At 47.1% G+C, this 19,103-nt stretch overlaps 1 protein-coding gene across 3 annotated transcripts in view; it reads left to right on the top strand.

Moving 5' to 3' along the window:
• Positions 1-8,837, top strand: part of LOC121338283 (protoheme IX farnesyltransferase, mitochondrial) — a 97,151-nt gene extending 88,314 nt beyond the window's left edge. Inside the window, exons 7-8 of one of the 3 annotated variants that reach the window (XM_041409119.1) lie at positions 4,825-5,300; positions 8,707-8,837. In XM_041409119.1, the coding sequence (XP_041265053.1) occupies positions 4,825-5,267 (443 nt within the window). In that variant the 3' untranslated portion in view covers positions 5,268-5,300; positions 8,707-8,837. Of the gene's footprint in view, positions 1-4,824; positions 7,109-8,706 lie in introns of those variants that run through there. The other 2 variants (XM_041409118.1, XM_041409117.1) reach the window with 2 other exon arrangements.
• The last annotated feature ends 10,266 nt before the right edge of the window (positions 8,838-19,103 follow it).

The raw sequence follows: 19,103 nt of genomic DNA, 5'->3' as shown, positions 1-19,103 counted from the left end.
TGCCCCTTAGTGGTTAAGAAGGTAGGTTTGCAGTCCTCAGGTTGCTCTGTTTGCTCAGAAGGTTATGTTGGCACTGATAACTCAGCAGCTCTATGTATTTATTCTTTCTTGAATAGATGTTGTATGGACTTGAACACTATCTTTTATGGGATATGAGAAGTTTGGGCAACTGGCATTTGCATCTGGAGCTTTTAATCACTGTGTCACTGATGTTGGTGTGAGCCCAGAGTGGGCAGGACAAGGAGCCTGAATGCACTGCTCTCCTCTCCATGATGTTAACCAGCAGTCAGAGCCCATAGCCTGCAAGCACTTACACCCTAAAAACCATTTTCCAGCCTCCTCCTCTTGGGAGCTCTTCCTGCCCAAGGACTTAGTCTGGCTTCTGCACTGGCATTGCTCTCTCATCTGAGATTTGGACCACCCAGCAAATGAGATCATCATAAATTGCTCTAGAAGGAGCAAATCATGAAGTTTGAATCATTATTTATGAAGAGCCACATGGCCTTCTTGACACTTTAAAGAGCAGAACTTCAGAAGGGTGTGCTTCTTGCTCTTGAAATTTTGAAAATTAGACTGTCATCTGCTGCAGTTTGCAAACCCAAACTCATTAGTTGCTGTTGGAAGTCTCATCTCACAATTATTTCCAAATCTTACCCAAATTTATTGAACTGTAAAACATCCAAGAAGTTGCTGAATGACTGAAATTTAGTGTGCTGTTTGTTTTAGGAAAAGTGCAATTTATAAAGCTTCAGTATTTCACTAGATGAAAATATATTTACTGAAAGAAAGAACCATTTTCTACCTTCTTCAATGCCAGCTGACATTTTTGCTTTATCTTACATATTAAAATAAAATACAAATCTCACCTTGTTCTTGTTTATTATAAAGGAGTTCTATTACTATTTAAATAAATCATGAAGCATTTAAGAAAAGAAATAATAGCTTAATCTTAAAATTCTTGAGGAATAATAAAACCTGTTATTTATCTTGAGCTCTGTGTGTACTTTAGGACCTACCTGGTTCTCTGTGATTCTGGAACTTTTGAGATGATTTAAGACAGTGAAAAGAGATGAAAGAACAGGAACTCAGGAATACGATATTTCATTCCTATTTTGCATACAAGAGTGAAAGAGTTCTGGAGACCTGGGCCTTGTTTTTTCTTTAGGTGACCTCAGTTTTTTCCAAAATCAAACAGGACTGATCTGACAACTTATTGGGATTTCTAAGTGTCTTCTGCATCTGTCCTAGGTTCTTACACTTGAAGGGAAGAATTGGTCATGAATGGGCTCAATTGCAGCAATTAAAAATTTGGCCAAAAGACTAGGGAGTTTGGGATACCCACAAGCCAGCCAGGTATTTGTGGTCCTGCAATTGATGAACTGTTGCAGAAAAGCAGAGAGATCTGAGTTCCTGTCAGTCTGCCTGCTCTCAGATTTCCACAAGCTGTGGAGGAACCAAGAGACCCCAAGGTGCTGGGTGTCCCTGGGTGTCCCTGGGTGTCCCTGGGTGCTGGCTGTCTCCTGCTGCCCATCAATGACTCTGCTCCAACAAGCAGCTTTGCTTTTGTGAACTCTGTGCCAGCTCCACGTGTTCCAGTTGGGAACAACCTTGCCTGATGTTCATTTAGTTGTAAACTCTGTAGAGAAAAGGGAGATTTGCAGTGATTAAGCTGAGTTCCCAAACTGTTGGGAATGGGACAGAGGCCATAGAGTAGACTCAGCTCTGTTTTGAACCAGATTAGTCTCCAGAGTTTGTCTCACTGTAATATTGCTTAAAAACACTGCTGACTTAATTATGACATAGTTAACATTCATCTAGTAATTAATGAGTATTACAGTGTCTGCTCTGGTCTTGACAGGATTCCTACTGTGTGCTCATTTGATGCTGAGTTGCACTGTACCATGTGCTGTGCCTTGCAAGTCATCAGTCATACGTGACACTTAAAAATCTCTCACAACCTGACAATCTCTGCCTAGGTCAAGGAAATTACAGGATGTCCCAGCACATGGGAACCAAACAAAAAGATTGGGTCAGTTAAAGTCCTCATAATGAGCTATTAAATTGTTTCACTGTTCAGCTTCTCTGTAAAATATCAATTATCTCAGTGGTTGTAATGTAATCAAAGTAATTAAATTCCAAAGGTTTGCATGTAAAAACCAGAGCTTTGTAAATGGGAATCCAGCCTCAAGTATTTTAGTTGGTCTGTTTGTGTTTAAAAGTTTCTCCAGATGACTTTTTTTCATGGTGTCGTAGTTAGGGAACTGTTAAAGGGCTGTGTGTGTTTGAGGTTTCGGGTGTGTTTTAAGTTTGGCTGCGCACAACATTTGAACAACTGAATAAGCAAAACCTGCGTTAGAGCTGAAACACAGGGACACAGACAGGGCTGGAGCCGTGGGAAGCAGGGACAGCCTCTGCTCCGTGTCCTAGGCCCTGGCTTCATCTGCATAGGAGTCGTTAGCTGATGGGTAATTGTAGCTTACCTTTACCTGAGTTCTGAACAATGACAAGCTAGTGTCCCTGAAGCACTTCAGATGTAATGCTCGAAAGATACTGCTCTCTTAGGTGTAGCACATTCAGGATCTTGCCTCCATTAATGTGTTTTACAAGAACAGGAAAAAGCTACAGAGTGACTTATGACAAGAACATTTTCCCTGTTGTGTCTCCTGATGTAGGGAGAACTGCTTCTTCAGTAAGTTTAATTTTGGTTTATTTCAGCAGAGCTGCTCCCTTGGGTTTCAGCAGAACTGAATCAAATAATGTTCTGTTAGGGCTAAAATGACTTTTCTGGCTATGATATTCTGAAATTATTGGTAATTTTGGGGTACATCGTTTTCAGCTGTCTTAAAAGGTTCCAATTGAGAAAAGGTGCTAACATCCACATAAAAAAAAAAAAAAAAAAATCTACTCTAAAAGGATTGCTTAGCTGGATTTGAAGCATTTTGAGCCATAGACCAGGAAATGGAGAAACCTAATTGTGGCCTTTCAGTACCAGACAGGACCTAAAAGAAACATGGAGAGAGACTATTTACATGGGTCTGGAGTCACAAGGGGAAATGGCTTCACACTGACAGAGAGTAGGTTTAGATTAGATGTGAGGAAGAAATTCTTCCCTGTGAGGATGGGGAGGCCCTGGCACAGGGTGCCCAGAGAAGCTGTGGCTGGAAATATCCAAGGCCAGGATGGAAAGGGCTTGAAGCAACCTGGTCTAGTGGGAGGTGTCCCTGCTCATGGCAGGGAATGGAATGAGATGGTCTTTAAGGTCCCTTCCAAACCATCCTGTGATTCCCATGAAGTCACCTGGAATTTGTGGCAGACAAAGTTGTTCTGAAAGCTGCACACCCAAGGTGTGTGTGTCTATCTCTGTTCTTCATGTAATCAATTTCCAGAGGTAAATACTCACTTCAAGGAGTATTTGTTACTCGTTCAAGAAAGCAGTGAGATAGGTCTTTTACACCACTTCTGCATTTATAAGCTGCTGGAAACCTTCATGAAGTCTAATGGAGAATTCCTTCACTGGTGATAAGATAGGGGGAAAAAAGGGCAATTTTGCAAACCGATATTATTACTATTTGCATGACAGCACTAGTGCGAGTTGTGCTGTTACAGACAAGAACTAGGCGTGCACAGCTCCAGGGAATAGATGGAGAGGAGATCTGAACCACGAAGCTGTTCAGAGGACACAGTGACTTGGGCTTTGTCCAAGTTGCTGGGGAAGAATTTGCTGCTTCTCTCAGGTCATTAAGATAATGCTGGATGCATGGCTCCATTTGGAGAAGAAGTTTCCATAGAGAATGAGCTTCTGGAGGCAGGCAGATACAAAGAAAGCATTCTAATGCGAGAGCAGAGGCTTTGGGAGCTGGGTAAACAAAAGGGAAACCTGGGAATGGCCCTAACATTGCAACAGCCTTGGGATTTTTTGTGTCTTCAGATAAAATTAGTGAAGGGAGTTTGGTCTGAGGGCCTCCTGGAGGCTCACTAAAATCAGCCCATGAGCTGCTTCTGCTTCAATAAGCCCCATACTGTGTCCCAGGAAGAGCTGTGGAAATGTGGTGTTTCCATAGCTCCTTTTTAAATGTGAAAGTAGTTAATTGGTGTGAATAGAGTTAATTATCAAACTGCTTAGAAGTTTCTGCAATTGGTTTGAAGGAGTAAGTTCTCCATCTCCTGATAGTTCATTAACAGCTTCTGCCAGTTCTGCCCCTTGCCCAGGTCCATGATGGAGCTTGTCCTGTGCCAGGAGCAGTTCCCTCCCTCATGCAGTGGGCAGACAGAGGGCTTGGCCTTGCTCCAGCCTGCCAGGGTGTGGTGTTCCCCAGGTCTCAGGAGCAGCAGTTTGTCCTCTGTCACTGAGCTAGGCTCCCTGTGTCTGGTTGATGCAACCATTTCTCTGCCCACTAGCTTTTTTCTTCTCTGGACACACCAATTCAAGAACCTGAGAGTAGAATCTAGAGGCTCCCAGGAATGCAGTCTCTTGCCCAGTTTCTTTTCATTCCCACCAGTCTTCCCTCAGCTAGAGACAGTTGGTGCAGGAACCAATTCGCAGTAGTTCTTTAGAAGGAAGTGACTTGCTGAAATGCTTTTCAAATTAAGTGCTCCAAAACCAGACAAACCACCACGCTCCAACCCTGTGTGAATGCCATGAGAGCCAGAGGTTCCTTATGTCATGGGGCTGCCCCGTCCCTGTACAGAGCAGTGCCACCAGTGTGCAGTGTCACTGGTGTCACAGGTGAGTAGGACTGCCCTCCTGCAAACAGGCTGTGGCACCTGAGGTCTGTGTGTGGCACTTCCTGCAGGGACTGTCTAACACTCTCTCTCCCATTGCAGGTGCATTGCTGTTAGGAGGGATCCTCTATTCCTGGCAGTTCCCTCACTTCAATGCCCTCAGCTGGGGTCTGCGGGAAGATTACTCCCGAGGAGGATACTGCATGATGTCTGTCACTCACCCAGGGCTGTGCAGGAGGGTGGCTCTGCGGCACTGCTTGGCCTTAATCGGACTCTCAGCGGTGGCTCCTGTCCTCAACATCACCACGTGGACTTTCCCCGTCATTTCGCTCCCTATCAACCTCTACATCTCCTACCTCGGCTTTCGGTTCTACAGGGATGCTGACCGCAGCAGCTCCAGGAAGCTCTTCTTCTGCAGTTTGTGGCACTTGCCAATGCTGCTGCTCGTCATGTTCACCTGCAAGAAATCGCTCGTGGAGAAGGAAGACAAAGGTGGTCTACCTGGGGGAACTCATGAGATGGCTATGGAAATTAGATTGCCTTAAATGTCAATACCTGTCGTCCTCGTGACATATCAGGTAGTATATTTTAGTCATTGCAAGGGAGAATCCTGTGGGAATCTGTTTGAAGAAGAATCATTTGTGCCTAGCGACCACTTCATGTGATAATTTTGTATTTTCTTTTGAAGGGGAATAGTCAGGAGAGCTTAAAGCATTCAGGGTCTTAGGCCCCTTAACTCATCACAGGTTACGATTTAGCCTATGCCAGAAGCACATCACTTTGGGATGGCTTTCCTAAGTCCCTGTGAGTCATGGTCTGTGTCCTCATGGGTAGTTGAGGTAGTTAAGTTAGGAAGTCACATGTGCACACGTGCTGCCATCAGCACTGGCAGCCTTGGTAAAGGCATCAGGAGGTGACCAATGAATGATTTCTCACCCTTCTCTCCAAGCACCCTTTCCTTTAATTTAAGCTTTGAAGCACATGAGAGGGTGAACTCTTCTTCTCTGAATCGGTGCCATCCATGCACTGGTATTACACCAAAGCCCTCAGTTTTGGGGGCTTTTTTCAATCAGCTGCTCTTCCCAAGGTCACCCCAGTAGATTTTTAGCTCTCATACACCTGGCACAGTGCTAAAGGAGTGAAGAAAATTATCTTTCAGCACAACACACACAAGCATTTAAACAGCTCTCCTGTAGCATATCCCTTGGACACACTGAGCCATTCTACTGTATTTCCATCACAGGGAACTTCTGACTCTCGTGTGGTTTTATGTCATTAGTGTTTGAGCCCTGTGTGTTAGATCTTCAGCTGGTAAAAACAACCATCACTGTTTATGGCAGAGAGGCTGTGACTTGTGGAGGAGGTGAGAAGTATATCCCAGAGCTGGGTGGTTGTAAGGCTTTTCCATGTTATTGTGTCTTATGCCAGCCCATGAATCTCAGCATCCTTAGACAAGCTCTGGACTGGCACCAGGAGCTTGAGCTGTGTTTGTTGTCACAGTGTGGGTGGTGGCTCAGAAGGGCTTCGCTTTGGGGGTGATTAATAGGTAAAGAAACACATTTTACAGAAAAAGGGCTGGGGATTTTAATCTAACAGAATGTTCACTTGCTGATGCAGCCAGTGTCTCTCCAAAGCAATTATTGTGGATGGTCTCCCAAGAAGAGTGCATTATCCCTGTTAAATGATACGCTGAAGAACATTTCTGGTCACGGTTTAACATGCTTTTGATCCTGCTGCTCAGCTTAGGCGCACTCTCATCTTGCCTGGAGCTGTCTGTGACCTCCTGGTGTGCTCCCAAACACAGCAACACTGGGGGCAGACAGAGACAGTGATAGTTTATTGTGGTAGTGCCTGTTAGGACTTGATGTGTTTTCATGCCAAGATTTCTTTCCCATGTGGAGAGGGACTGGGCAGCAGGATGAGCATTGATCCAAAGATACGGCAATACCTGAAAAGGAAGATACTGTATTGAGCTTGTTCTCAAATAAAGCCCCTCAGGAAATGTCACAAATAGTTTCACCACAGGTGTGTCACACTGACATAAAACCTTCGCTGGCTGCTCTCTTGATCGGAGCCTGGCTCTTGGTCTCAGTTATGATGGTGTAAATCAGGAGTGACACAGTTTAACTTCTGTTTTCTGGCAGAGCTGCTTGCAGGAGCAGGGCTACCTGTTTCCCTGTCTCTTAAACAATTGCCTGCAAGATTTGGTGACTTGAGTGATTGCAGCTGACAAGATGGAGCTCCCTCACTGTCTGACAGACCCCGCTGTGCTCAAGTTACTGTGGGGGACACGTTGTGCAACTGTATGGAAACTGTGCAACTCCTGAATTTGTTTTAAAAATGCATCCAGTCTTCTCTGCAATAAAGTGCATACTGTCCAGAAAGAGATAAGTGCTCCAAATCTGTTTTAAACTATTCAGTTCTTGTTGAAACTCTGGTCGGGTTCAGTTAATTGCAAAGATATTTGGTAGTTTTGGGGAACTTCTCACAGCAGCAGTGTTCTTGACCACTGCAAGAGTAAGGACAGCTTGTGAAATACTGATTTAATGTGCAAGCAGCACACTGAAAATAAATCACATGTGAGTGGAAGGGGTTTGTGCGAAACCAAAGAATTTGGTCAACCTTCAGGTGGGAGACGAACTTGAAAAGAGCAGATGGCTCACAAAAAAAACACATTTTCCTCCCAGAGGCAGAAAGTGGTGTTGAGGCAGGAGGGTTGTGGGTTTCTCCTAAGTCATTATAGAGCCTGCAATTCCCGGGTGCTGCTGAGGAATTCCATTCTGATTAAAGGTCTCAAGGACATGCCTGTGGTTGTGTTCTGAAGAGAGTCATCTTCATTTCTTGGGCCAAAATGTGTAACATTCACAGGGTTTAGGGCTGGACAGGAGCTTTTTGTAATAATCACTGAATGTCTGTAAAATGCAGGTCACTGGGTTGCACCAACATCTCCACACCCAGTGGGTCTGGCCCTGAGGGAAAGCGTGGTGTTAGAATCAGTGTATCTGGGATTCAAATGTAAGATAATATCTTGTTTAAATTTCTTATTTAAAAAGAAACACTTTCTTTACCTAGAAAATGTTCTCAGCTCTGCTGCACACTGGCCATGTGTCAGGTGTCCATATGCTGCCATTGTAGTGCCTTTAGGAAATCTTGCTGTTGCATGTGCTTTGCAAACAAGACACCTTGCCAAAGTGAAGACTTAGCAGGAGATGGATATTGCAGTAGGTGCACTCAGGTCTCTTTTGATATTGCTGGTGCCACTATGGAAAACGAAAAATCCTGAATTGTCTGCCATCACCCAAGGATGTTTGTGGTCCCTGTGATCCCCCAGGGAGGACTAATGTCAGCCATTCCCCCTCCAGCAGTGCTGATATTGCTGCCCAAATTCTGCAGGGATGGAAGCTGGTGAGGTACGTGAGGTGCCTTGCTGGGATGTCTTTGCACAGGAGATAAACCTGGGCTTTCTGCATTTCTGTACTGGGCTGTGCAAACATCAGGCTTTGAGGACTCCTTAAACCTGGAACAGCAGTTCCTGCATGGAAAATGCAAGGTTGTTTTTCCCTTATCCCATTTGGATAACTTGAATATGGTTGTTTGTCACTCTTTATCCTGGTTACTCAGGAACTCCCTGTGAACTGGTCCTGCACAATCGCAGAATAGTTTGGGTTGAAAGGAGCTTTAAAGACCATCTTGTTCCAACCCTCAGGCATGGAATACCTGTTCTTTATGTGGTAATGAAAAAAATAGCAGTGGTGTGCTGTATCCCTCCTAGCCCTTGGTGTGCTGGTAGCTGAGAGGGTCCCATCGTGGTGTTGCTGTCACAGGAGGCAACTCTGCACCACCAGAAGCCTGTACTGAAGCTCATGGAGGAATCTGAAGCAGTGACTCGAGGATGAAGCTGGGTTTTGTCAATTTGGACATTTTTGTATGGTTTTGTAGATAAAACAGTAGCCCTGAGGCTCAGGAGATCTTCATTTTTTCCAGATCTCTGTAGAAGAAATGCAGTCCAGCTGTAAAATAGGGATGGAGATACTTCTTGTTGGAGGAGGGAACAGCTCATGTCTCTGTCAGCCCACGCCCATTGTTCTGAATAGCCCTGCAAGGTGAGTGCTGGGTGAGGCTTTGAGGAGTTGCAGGGAGACTGGGTCCCCTCCTCTCTCCTTTGCCCTGATGTTCAGCAGATCACAGGGCACAGCACTGGCCTGGCAGGGTGGTGTGGGGAGCTGAGCTATGTGACTGGAAGTTGTGCTGTGCTCTCAGGTTCACAAGGAGCCCCAGGCCTTGGTGAGCTGTGTGTGGTACCCCAGCAGAGCAGACATCCTGGTACCCCTGCCAGGGAGGATCCCAGCACAGCAGGCATCCCAGCACGGTAGGCAGTTGCTGGAACAAAATGCTCTGCTCTTTGTTCCAGCATGAGTGAAGAAACCCAATCCCTGTGCTCACAGCACTTTTCCTTCTCATTTCCCCCACTGGGCTTTTTTTTCTCACTTCCTGTATCAATCTTCGATATAATCTGCCCCAGCAGAGTCACACATTCGCACTCTCCTGGCTCCAGCAGCATTTCCCACTCAGCCAGGCCATGGCATTTCAAGGCTTACACAAAACACATGTCCTTTTCAGTTCTGACAGTCCCAGGAGAGTAGGAATGGAAACAGTGATACTGTTAGAAATCATTATCATTACAGATAGAAAGCATGTTGTCCTGGTTACTCTCCAGAGGTGATTAGATATTCCCTCTTCCTTGGAAATGCAGGGTGTCTACAGAACACTTTGCTATTAAAACAGAGATACCAGCACTGTTTCCTGCAAGCAGCTTTGCTGGAGGTGGTAATTCTATATGGTCCATTGCAGGCTGTCCCCAATGGCATTTTGAGTCATGGAATTTCTTAACCAGGCAAAGAGCCAGTCCCGGTGAGGGCCCGTGGGATGCAGGATGCCACTTGTGCTGTCCGTGGGACCTTGAGTCAATTATTTGCCTCTTAGTGCTGCAATTCTTTCTTCCCACCATGGCAAGGTCAGTGCTGCAGGGCAGGGCTTGTCCCCCAGGAGTACGTGTCCAGTACTTGGCCTCGCCCAGGACAGGTCAGAGTCTGCTTCTAATGTTCATCATCTCCCAGACAGCATGGGGTTAGTTTGGAGTCAAAGGCCTCAAGTGTGTTGGGAGTTCAGAAGTGTCATCAGTGATGACCCTCCTGAGATCCCTCAGACTGTACCCTTCTGGATGATTCCGTCGATGTTTTTTAGTCCCCTCTGAAATAAAAGTACTATAGGCTTCTAGGGCTCCAACAGGAGGTCTAGTGAGCTTCAGAGCTGCCTTCCAAACCCTTCTGTTCACAGAATCCCAGAATAGCTGAGGGTGGAAGGGACCTCTGGAGATCATCTCATCCAGTGCCCTGCCAAGGCAGGGTCACCCAGAGCAGGTGACACAGAAGCGTGTCCAGGTGGGATTGGAATGTCTCCAGCTAAGGAGACTCCACACCTTCCCGGTGAGTTCCAGTGCCCTGCCACCCTCAGTGGAAGTAAGTTCCTTCTCATGTTGAAGTGGAACTTCTTGTGTTTTAGTTTATGGCCACTGCTCCTTGTGCTGTCACTGGGCTCTACTGAAGAGTCTGACACCATCGTCCGTCACCTCTGCTTTTCTGCTTCCAGACTTTACCTGTTTGCGCTGAAGATTTTCCAGCCTGGGTCAGCACCTTGGGCTACTTTCCAGTATTTAAAAAAAGTACAGTTCATCTGTTTCACAGAACAGAGTTGGCAAAACAAGCTGTTTTCCCACAATGTGGACATGTTTTCCTACCGTTCCTAACCAGTTCTGGCACCCCCAGGTCTTGGAGCGAGAACTGACAATTTGGCAGCAGCTCAGGTTGGTGCATTTAACCCGTGCTGGGGAGGTGCTGAGTGTTTTTCATGGTGCCTGAAAGGCTGTGGCTCCCAAATGCTTGTTTGAGCATTGCTGACCCTTCCTAAGAGATGCTTTGTGTGTGGTGGGCATGGACTGTACTGGGGAGCTGGCGAGGGGCTGCTGCCATGGTGCGTGTGCTTTGGGAGAGCACAGAGACTCAGAAAAAGGTGTTAGAAAGGAGAGTGCCTGACCCTCTCCACTAGTGCTGAAACAGCTCTAAATTCATGCTTGTATTCTCATTTTTGTAGGACACCTGACTCAGTCTTGCCCACTGAGTGAGTGGGGTACCCAAAGAGGTTCCCATGTGTCTCCAAAGTTTGGGCAGCCCCCAGGACTGGGGCTATTTGGCAGCTGAGGTTTTTCCCCTGGTTTTGCTGTCCCAGATGCATCCCATGGTCCTTTCTGCCCCCTGCTCCTCTTTTTAACACGTTCTATTGTAATTACAGATTCCTTTCCATAATTTTTTCCCATGGAATATGTGCTGTAACACACATTTCCTATGCCCCTCCAAACTGTGGTTGTAGCCAGACTCTTGTTCTTCAAGGGAAACACAGACTTTGGGAAATTTCCATGGAATGTGTGCTGTAACACACATTGCCTGTGCCCCTCCAAACTGTGGCTGTAGCCAGACTCTGTTCTTCAAGGGAAACACAGACTTTGGGAAATTGCCTTGGGTGATTGGAAACAGCAGGGATCTGACCTCCCACACTGACCAAACTGTCCCTAACTGGGATGGTGGGGGACATCTCACCTATCTTCCTCACCCATACAGCAAGCAGGGAGAAGAGGGAAAGAGTCATACCTGTGGGTAGGGTGCACAGAGACCAGACCTGCTGCCAGGGCATCTCCCAGCATGGCAGGACAGGTTCCAGAGCTGAACTTCTTCAGGTGCAGGACTGGACACACGGCACTCAAAGCTCATCTGCAAAGAAGTGTCTGGCCCAGAGACCCATCTTTTAGGAGAAAGATCAAGATTTTTGCTGCTGAGAAAGGCTGGGAGATGTTTGGAATTTCTTTTGGGTTTTTTGGGGTTTTTTTTTTTATCATGGAGAGGAGACACTGTATCAAATTAAAATTGAAACAGAGATGCAAAAAAAGTAATTAAGGCATTTCTGCAGTGCTTCCAGGGAAGCTGCTGGATGGCATCCAGACTGGGAAAGGAACAGCCTGAGTTTATCAGCTGAATTCCAAGGATGCATATTCCTGCTGCAAAGCTGCCAAGGCCATCCCTGCACTGAATCACACCCAGCAGCACTGAAGGGAAATTCAGGCATGCCAGGGGTACGCAGGATGGCTGGGACCACATAGTCACCCAGCAACAGAGAGGAATATTATTTAGGTCTCCTCTCCCTCATCTGATTGCTCTGGCCCGGTTGTGGCATTGCACTTGGCTTTCAACGGGGGCAAGGAGCTGTGTGTATGTTGGGAGTGAGGCTGATTAACCCTCCTCACTTCAAAAATGAGGATGGGGAAGAGTGTAGTGGAAGCATCTGTAGGCAGATGTTCCCCTGCCACCTCTTCCCTATGCTGCTCAGAGCTCTGCACAGGGTGCAGGTCGGCCCGCACCCTGTGGGACCCCGTGGACCTTGGCCAGGCCGGGCAGTGCCTCCAGGGCTGCCAATTGACAAACGCTTCTGTTTTAGGGTGGCAGGGAGTCTGTGCTCTGCCCGGCAGGTGTCACCCGGCTCTGCATCCCGCGCTCCTGCCGGGAGCAGCATCCTTCCTGCAGGGAAGGATTGCTGCGGGGGGCGTTTGGGAGGTGCCCGTGGCTGAGGTGGGGAGCGATCCGTCAGGCTGGAAGAAGTGCAGCCGAACGAGTTACCTGCAGACCTGAGCCTTGGTGGCGTCTGTCTCTGGAGGCGTGACAATGCCAGAGCCGCCGTGGCACCGCGGAGCTCAGGGCGCCTGTGTGCCTTTGTCACGGCGGGGGCTGCAGGAGGACCGCGCTGCACGGACGGACAGAGGGACAGAGGGACAGAGGGACGGGGATTGCTCCGCGCTGCTGCCGAGGTGTGCTCGGCCGCGGTGGCGGGCACTCCCTCTGTTGACTTCTCCCGAAGTTGCATCCCTTCATCCAGCGGTGTCCCTGGCTCTGGTAATAAATAGCACCTTCCGTAATGTCTGTAGCCCTCACTAAACCACAGACCAGACTGATTATTGCTGCTTTTGTAGCCTTTGCAGAGCTGTTTTTATTTGTAATTGCACCCCGCTGGTCTGTTCATAATGATTTTCCCGGCTGCATCCCATGCGGTCCACTGCTGCAAAGCCACATTTTCATAGTAGCTGTTGTTGGTTTTAATCACTTGTTATTCAGATGATATATTAATAGCAGTATCTCTGTGAAGCTGCAGAGTGTTTTCTTTTCCAAAACATTTACAATAAAAGCTAAGTGTTAGCCCTAATAACACATGTGTTTCCTTTGGCTGCCTCCTCCAGCGATGAATCCAATTAACTGTGTGCTCAGTGGAGAGCCTGTCTCACCCCGTCCTGTCCCACCTCCTCCCCAGAGCCTCTCCTAAACCTCTGATTCAAAGGTGTTTGGGACCCCAGTGGGAATAAGGGTGCTTGAAAGGCACTGTGTGGTTGGAAGGACGTGAACTTGTAACTGCCCATGTGCAGACTGTAGGAGGCTGTAATAATCCCAGCTGTACTTTGCAGTTGTTCATTTGTGTCTTGTGTTCTCCTAAACCCCAAATAACCCATCACACCTTATTTCCCAGTGAGGAAGGGCGATGTGGCTGGGTGGTTTGATGCTCTTGGGATGAGAAAGCACTAGTGAAAACAGAAATAAAACCAGAGCTGTTGCCTCCTGAGTACCCTGAGTCTGTGGGCGGGGAGGAGTGGGGTGATGCTCTTTATTTTAGCCATTTATGGGGAAAACCATTCCCTCATCAAAACCTGTCTTTGCTGGAAGTGGTTTAAATGGAACACTTAACTCACTGGGGCTGGTGCCTTTAATTTCATTCAGAAGGTGACTGTGAATGGATTCCTCACCCACTTCAAAAGGCCATGGCAGTGTGTCCACTGTGATGCAGGTCATTCATGGACACTACAGGAGATGTGAAAACATCTGCTAGGTCCATGCTTGCTCCTTTCAGTACAGTTACTCCCCTTGCTAATAATTGTCTGTGTTCTGTCATCTAGAAAGGGACCTTGTGTTCCTCCCAGGTATTCTAATGCTAATTTGTTTAGCTAAAAAGAAGAGGCTAAACAGATGTGAACCATTTGGTTAGGCTGTAGTTCATTTGTTAGGAAGTGCAAAGGATTCTTGGCAGGATATTAAATATTACCTTGGCTGATCACAAACACTTCATATTTCAAGAGAGGAAGGGAGGTAGGGACTGCACTCCATAAATCAGCCTTTTCAAAGAGACAGAAAAAGGCAAACATTTGATAAATCTGTGTCATTATACTTAGAGATCAAAGGGGGTTTTACATATGTATTTATGCAACTGGCAACCCAGGAGACAATAATAACAAACATAGATCTCTGACAGCTTTACAAAAATAAAAATTAGCTGGTTCTAATCTGTAATTATCTGGGAACTGTGTGAGGTAGGAGGTTGCTCGCACTAGAGCTTTGCTGAGACAGTGAGCAAATGTTAAGTCATTCATAAATACATTAGGAAGTTCTGTGGACAAGAGGTTGCCAGAGCCACTGAGTGGTAGCAGGGCATGGCCACTGCATCTGCAGCCCTGGTTTTGTCCACAGAGCCCAAATTAGGCAGGCAGGGGCTACCAGAGCCAGAGGTCACCAGGGAAGGCAGCATTTCCCTGTGTGCCTTGATGAAAATCATTCCTTTATGACGAAAATACAGAATTATGAAAATATATAATGATGGAAATATGTAATGATGAAAATCATTCCTTGATGATTTTCCAGCAAGTTCTCTATAAGAAATCTACTTGAAGAATCCCTGAAAGCAGGAAAATTTCCATCCGTGGGTGTGGGGATGCTTGGCAGCAGCATGGAGTTACAGCTCCATGTCTGGTACCATCCTCAGCCTCACATGGCCTGGATGAGCCCTCCCTCTATTCCCAGTGGCTGGTCCACCCTGTACAGCTCAATAAGCACAGCACTGGAGCCAGAGGCTCGGGTAAGTCAGGGAAGAAGCCTGAGAAGACCACAGAAGGGGTTTGCAAGCAGCAGAAATAAGAGAAAGACTAATGGGGGCTGCAGTGGGTATTGCTTTAATCCAGGGCAGAATTTAATCCAGGGCAGAGGAACTGCTTCTCCAAAGCAGCAAGGGCCATCTCATCACCCAAAAGAAGGAGAAATCCAGTTGCATTAAAATAATTTCATAGACAAAGCAATGCAGCCACAGAAATGAGAGAAGGAGAAGTAGCATGATGTCATCCCTCCTTTCCTTCTGGCCAGTTACAGGGCTGATTTCCTATTCTCTTGTGCTGGTTTAAAATGACTTCAGCAACTTGGTTTCTGCTCGTTCCCATGGGAAACTTCCACAGTCTATAGATTTCACTGGTAGGAAACTCTTCTTGACAGTCAGACTGTATTTTCCTTTACTCAATTCCATCACATCACTCCTACTTACACCTCCTTGGAGCACCCTAAACGCTCTTCTCCATTGAAGTCAGTGCAGTTATGTGAGCAGTAAATTTGGCTTATGGCACTTGGAGAAATAGATATTAAAACCCCAGGGACGAATTAGGGAGCAAGGGGAGGGAGGGCAGTGGGGGAAAGGAAATGGTTTCAGGTTAAGAGAAACAAGATCTCCTCTTACATCTGCACAGCAGTGCTGCCCATGGCCCTGGTGGGAGCATGCCCAGGACAAGGCAGCGGGACACTGTGAGAGGCAACGATGTCCCTGGGGTCTCCTTAGGATGTTCCCGGGGTGTCCCTGGTCAGTGGTGGGGTTACAAAGCCACAGCTGAGGGCTCTAAGGCATTATGTGGCACTTGGACTTGGGTGCAGAGAGATTGCATAAAGCCCTGGGCACTTGCCTTGCTGTTTGGAGTCCCAGTGATGGTACCCACCGTCACCCCATGGCCTGTCTGCCCCAGCTGGGATGGCCACTGCCTGCTGGTCCAGCAACCCTGAACCAAGAACACTCACTGCAAGCTGCGCCTCTGTGGGTTAAAGCACATGTATTTTTCAGGACAAAATCCCAAATGTCCTCATGCCTTTCCCCAGCTCTTACCTCACTATGGTGCTGCTAGGACAAGTCTGGCAGATGAGTGCAGTGGTGGAGAGAAGGCTGTTGACAGACACACAAGATTTATCCGTCAGTGATCCCCAGCTCCTGTGTGCTCTGCAGCAGCACAGGGTGCACTGCACAGGACATGTGTGGAAGAGGCACAGCGGGGAGACAGCAATAAGGATTTCCTAGGGTGGGGAAAAAGTAGAATAAAGAAGTGCAGGACTTCTCTTCCTGGGACCCTGCAAGCGGGAGATTGCTGAGATGGTTCTGTCACTGGGAAACATCCCAGAGTGTGGCAATAAGGACAAAATCCCATTATAGACACATATGGATGGACGAGGAATGTAGAAGTCTCACACCAAAGCCCTGCACATCAGTGTTCTGGGTTCTGTATGTTCCCAAAAAAGGGGTGGTGTTGACTGGTCACCTCCTCTCTGGCCAGGTCACTGTACAGCAGAGCACTCAAGGGTTACACGCTGTAGAACAACTCATTTTCCCAAGAGCATACACTTGAGCATCATGAAATGGTGAGTTACTTTTCTCAAAACAGAACTTTAACCATGTCAGGAAAACTGCATCTGTCTGGATTGGGACCAAGAGCACAGTGACTTGATTTTGGGTACCTGCTCCTATTTATCACCCCATCAGGGCTTGTTCTTGCAGATCTCTGAAGAGCTGTGTGTGAAGCCTTCATCTTTCAGAAGAAGGAGCATTCCAGAGCATTTCAGAAATAGCCTCTTCAGTGTCAGAAAAATAACATTTGCTAAAAGGACATACAGATTTTCTGACTGGGAAGAGATAAAGCAACAAGGTGAAACAGCATCCAGACAGGACAGGAGAAGCACTGGAAACTGCTGCCTTGTGTGAGAGTCCAAGGAAATGCTGGAAAGCACATGGCTGCATCTGTAGGACGCATCACCTGGGGAGAGTCACCCAGGGTGGATGTTGGTGAGGTGAGCCAACACACCTCACCCTTCCTCTCTCCTCACTGTGGATTTGGTCACAGAAGCACAGAACAGTTTGGGTTGGAAGGGACATTAAAGATCATTGCATTCCAGCCCCCTGCCATGGGCAGGGACAGCTTCCACTAGACCAGGTTCTCCAAGCCCCATCCAACCTTGAACACTGCCAGGACTGGGACATCCATGGCTTCTCTGGGCAGCCAGCATCTTTTCTTGAAGGCCTGCTGGCTTCTCTGCTTTCTGCAGATCTGGGCAGCCTCCAGGCCCATCTCAGCAGTGCTCCACTAAGTGCTACTGTGACCCCTTGTCAGGAGCTGCACCTTCCCACTGCCATCTGTCTCATCAGTGATCACCAAGAAACAGGATATGGAGACTGTACTGATGCAGCTCAATTAGTTATTGATTAACCAGCCAGCAAGACAACCACTGCTCTGATTCTAGGGCATGGAGCAAAGCCAGCTGTGCATTTCTGGTTGTGCTGGGCATTTCTGCTTGTTTCCAACTCTGTTTCTTCAAAATTTGTCTTGCCCTATGCCCCCATCCTTGGCCACAGCACACATGCTTCTGCCACAACTGCTGCCTGGGGCACATTAAGGCAAATTCCAGGAGCCAAGAGCAAGTGTTGAGCCCAGCTGGAGCCCTGCTTTTGAGATGGCAGCAGGAATGGGGGTGGCCTGTGTTCTGCCAAGCAGCAGTGTGGGCTCCTGCTGCAGCCAGTGGGTCAGCCTGGAGGATGGAACCACAGCTGGTTCCCAAGCCACTGGTCAAAACCTCTCTCACCCCGACTCTGTGTTCCAGGGAGAGCCCAGCCCTCCTCCTGACATACCTCTGCATGGATGATGTTCTGGTCACTTACCCATTTGCCTTTCCTAAGGGGAAAACTCCTGACATCCAACTGTTGAAGATACAATTCCAGTAAAACCTATCTTGGGGCTATTTTTCTTAAAAAACCAATACAACTTTTACAAGCCACAGCTGACAAATATTAAAGGCTTAAACCAAACTTTGTGTGACACTTATCCTGGCTGGTGCTAGTGGCTGTAAAGAAGAAGAATGATTCCATCTGAAGGGTTTTCCTGTTAGCTCGTGGGTGTAGGAACATGCAGTGGAGCAACCCACGTGTGGAAGCAGCAGGTTTTCTGTTTGGAACTGTACAAAACACCAAGTGCAGAGGTGAGTAAACCTGGGTGCAGGAGAGGCATGCATGGAACGATTGCTGCCCACAGCTGTGATTCATGCATTGCCAGGAACTGTCCTCTTTAATTCTCTTCACAATTACCCATCTGGGCCAGCTGGCAGAGCTTTGCCAGCACACAGAGGGAAACTGGAAAGCAATTCCTCCTTCCTCCTGCCACAGCTTGGCACCTCCATCTCTGCTTGGTTTGGGATCACCCTTCACACGCACAGCCCAGCAGGGCCACCTATTTTATCTCATAGCAGAGAAACATTGGAATTCTTTGCTGTTGACTCTGTAGCTGAAGTACAAAATTTCTCCTTATGTCATCCCAAAATCTGCTTTGCAAATACTTGGTGCTGGGAGGAATGGGGATGAGTGACACTGGTACTGATGGACATTGGGTGGCCCAAGCTCTGTGTTAACCCACTGAGCAGCTTTTAGAGAACTCATACACCTCTCAGGCTATTTCCCCTCTTCAGTCTGCTTGGTTTAAGTAGTTTGTAAACTACAGTTTGTAGTTTCAGCTTATTTTACAAGATTCTCACACCACAGCCAGTGTGATGGAAACAGTTCACTTTTATGTACCAGTTTAGGGATTGATACACAGTTGATACATGAATAAGTCAGGATAATGCTGTTGCTTCTGACACACAAAATTAAGGCTCTTCACGGTGAAAAGATTCTCCTCTAGTTTGGGGGAAAATTAAAAAAAAAAAAAAGCTTTCAGCAAAACCTCACTCTCAAAGCAAAAGTGCTCTGAAAGCAGCAAATTCTGTAAAAACATGTATGCATCTTTTAATAAAAACATGATAGAAAAGCTGCCCAAATGTATTGGAGCTGTAAGTTACGTGATTGCTGGGAGAATACTGGCTAAAGCACTTCCATGGAATGTGAAAATCTCCATCCCTGGAGAATGCTGGAGCAATGGTCCTGGAAAGGAGGGTCCCACAGCTAATGGTACTGCAGGAAGGATCTCCTCAGACAGATTATCTTAGTTTGCCTTGCAGGACTGTTGTGTTGGGTTTGGTTTCTGTGTGTTACTCCCATAATGTGGACCGTGGCAAATCTCACCAGGAATTTTTATGGGCAGGGATTTCAGAAAATACAGCACAACAGAAGGTGCAGCAGATTGAAAAGCCAACTCATCAACAAAACAGGCAAATCATAGTATCACAGAATAG

Source organism: Onychostruthus taczanowskii, unplaced genomic scaffold, assembly GCF_017590055.1.
Source record: "Onychostruthus taczanowskii isolate IOZ18803 unplaced genomic scaffold, ASM1759005v1 scaffold30, whole genome shotgun sequence".
Taxonomy (NCBI): domain Eukaryota; kingdom Metazoa; phylum Chordata; class Aves; order Passeriformes; family Passeridae; genus Onychostruthus; species Onychostruthus taczanowskii.
Note: the sequence above shows the minus strand (reverse complement) of the source record. Positions and strands in the feature narration are given on the sequence as shown.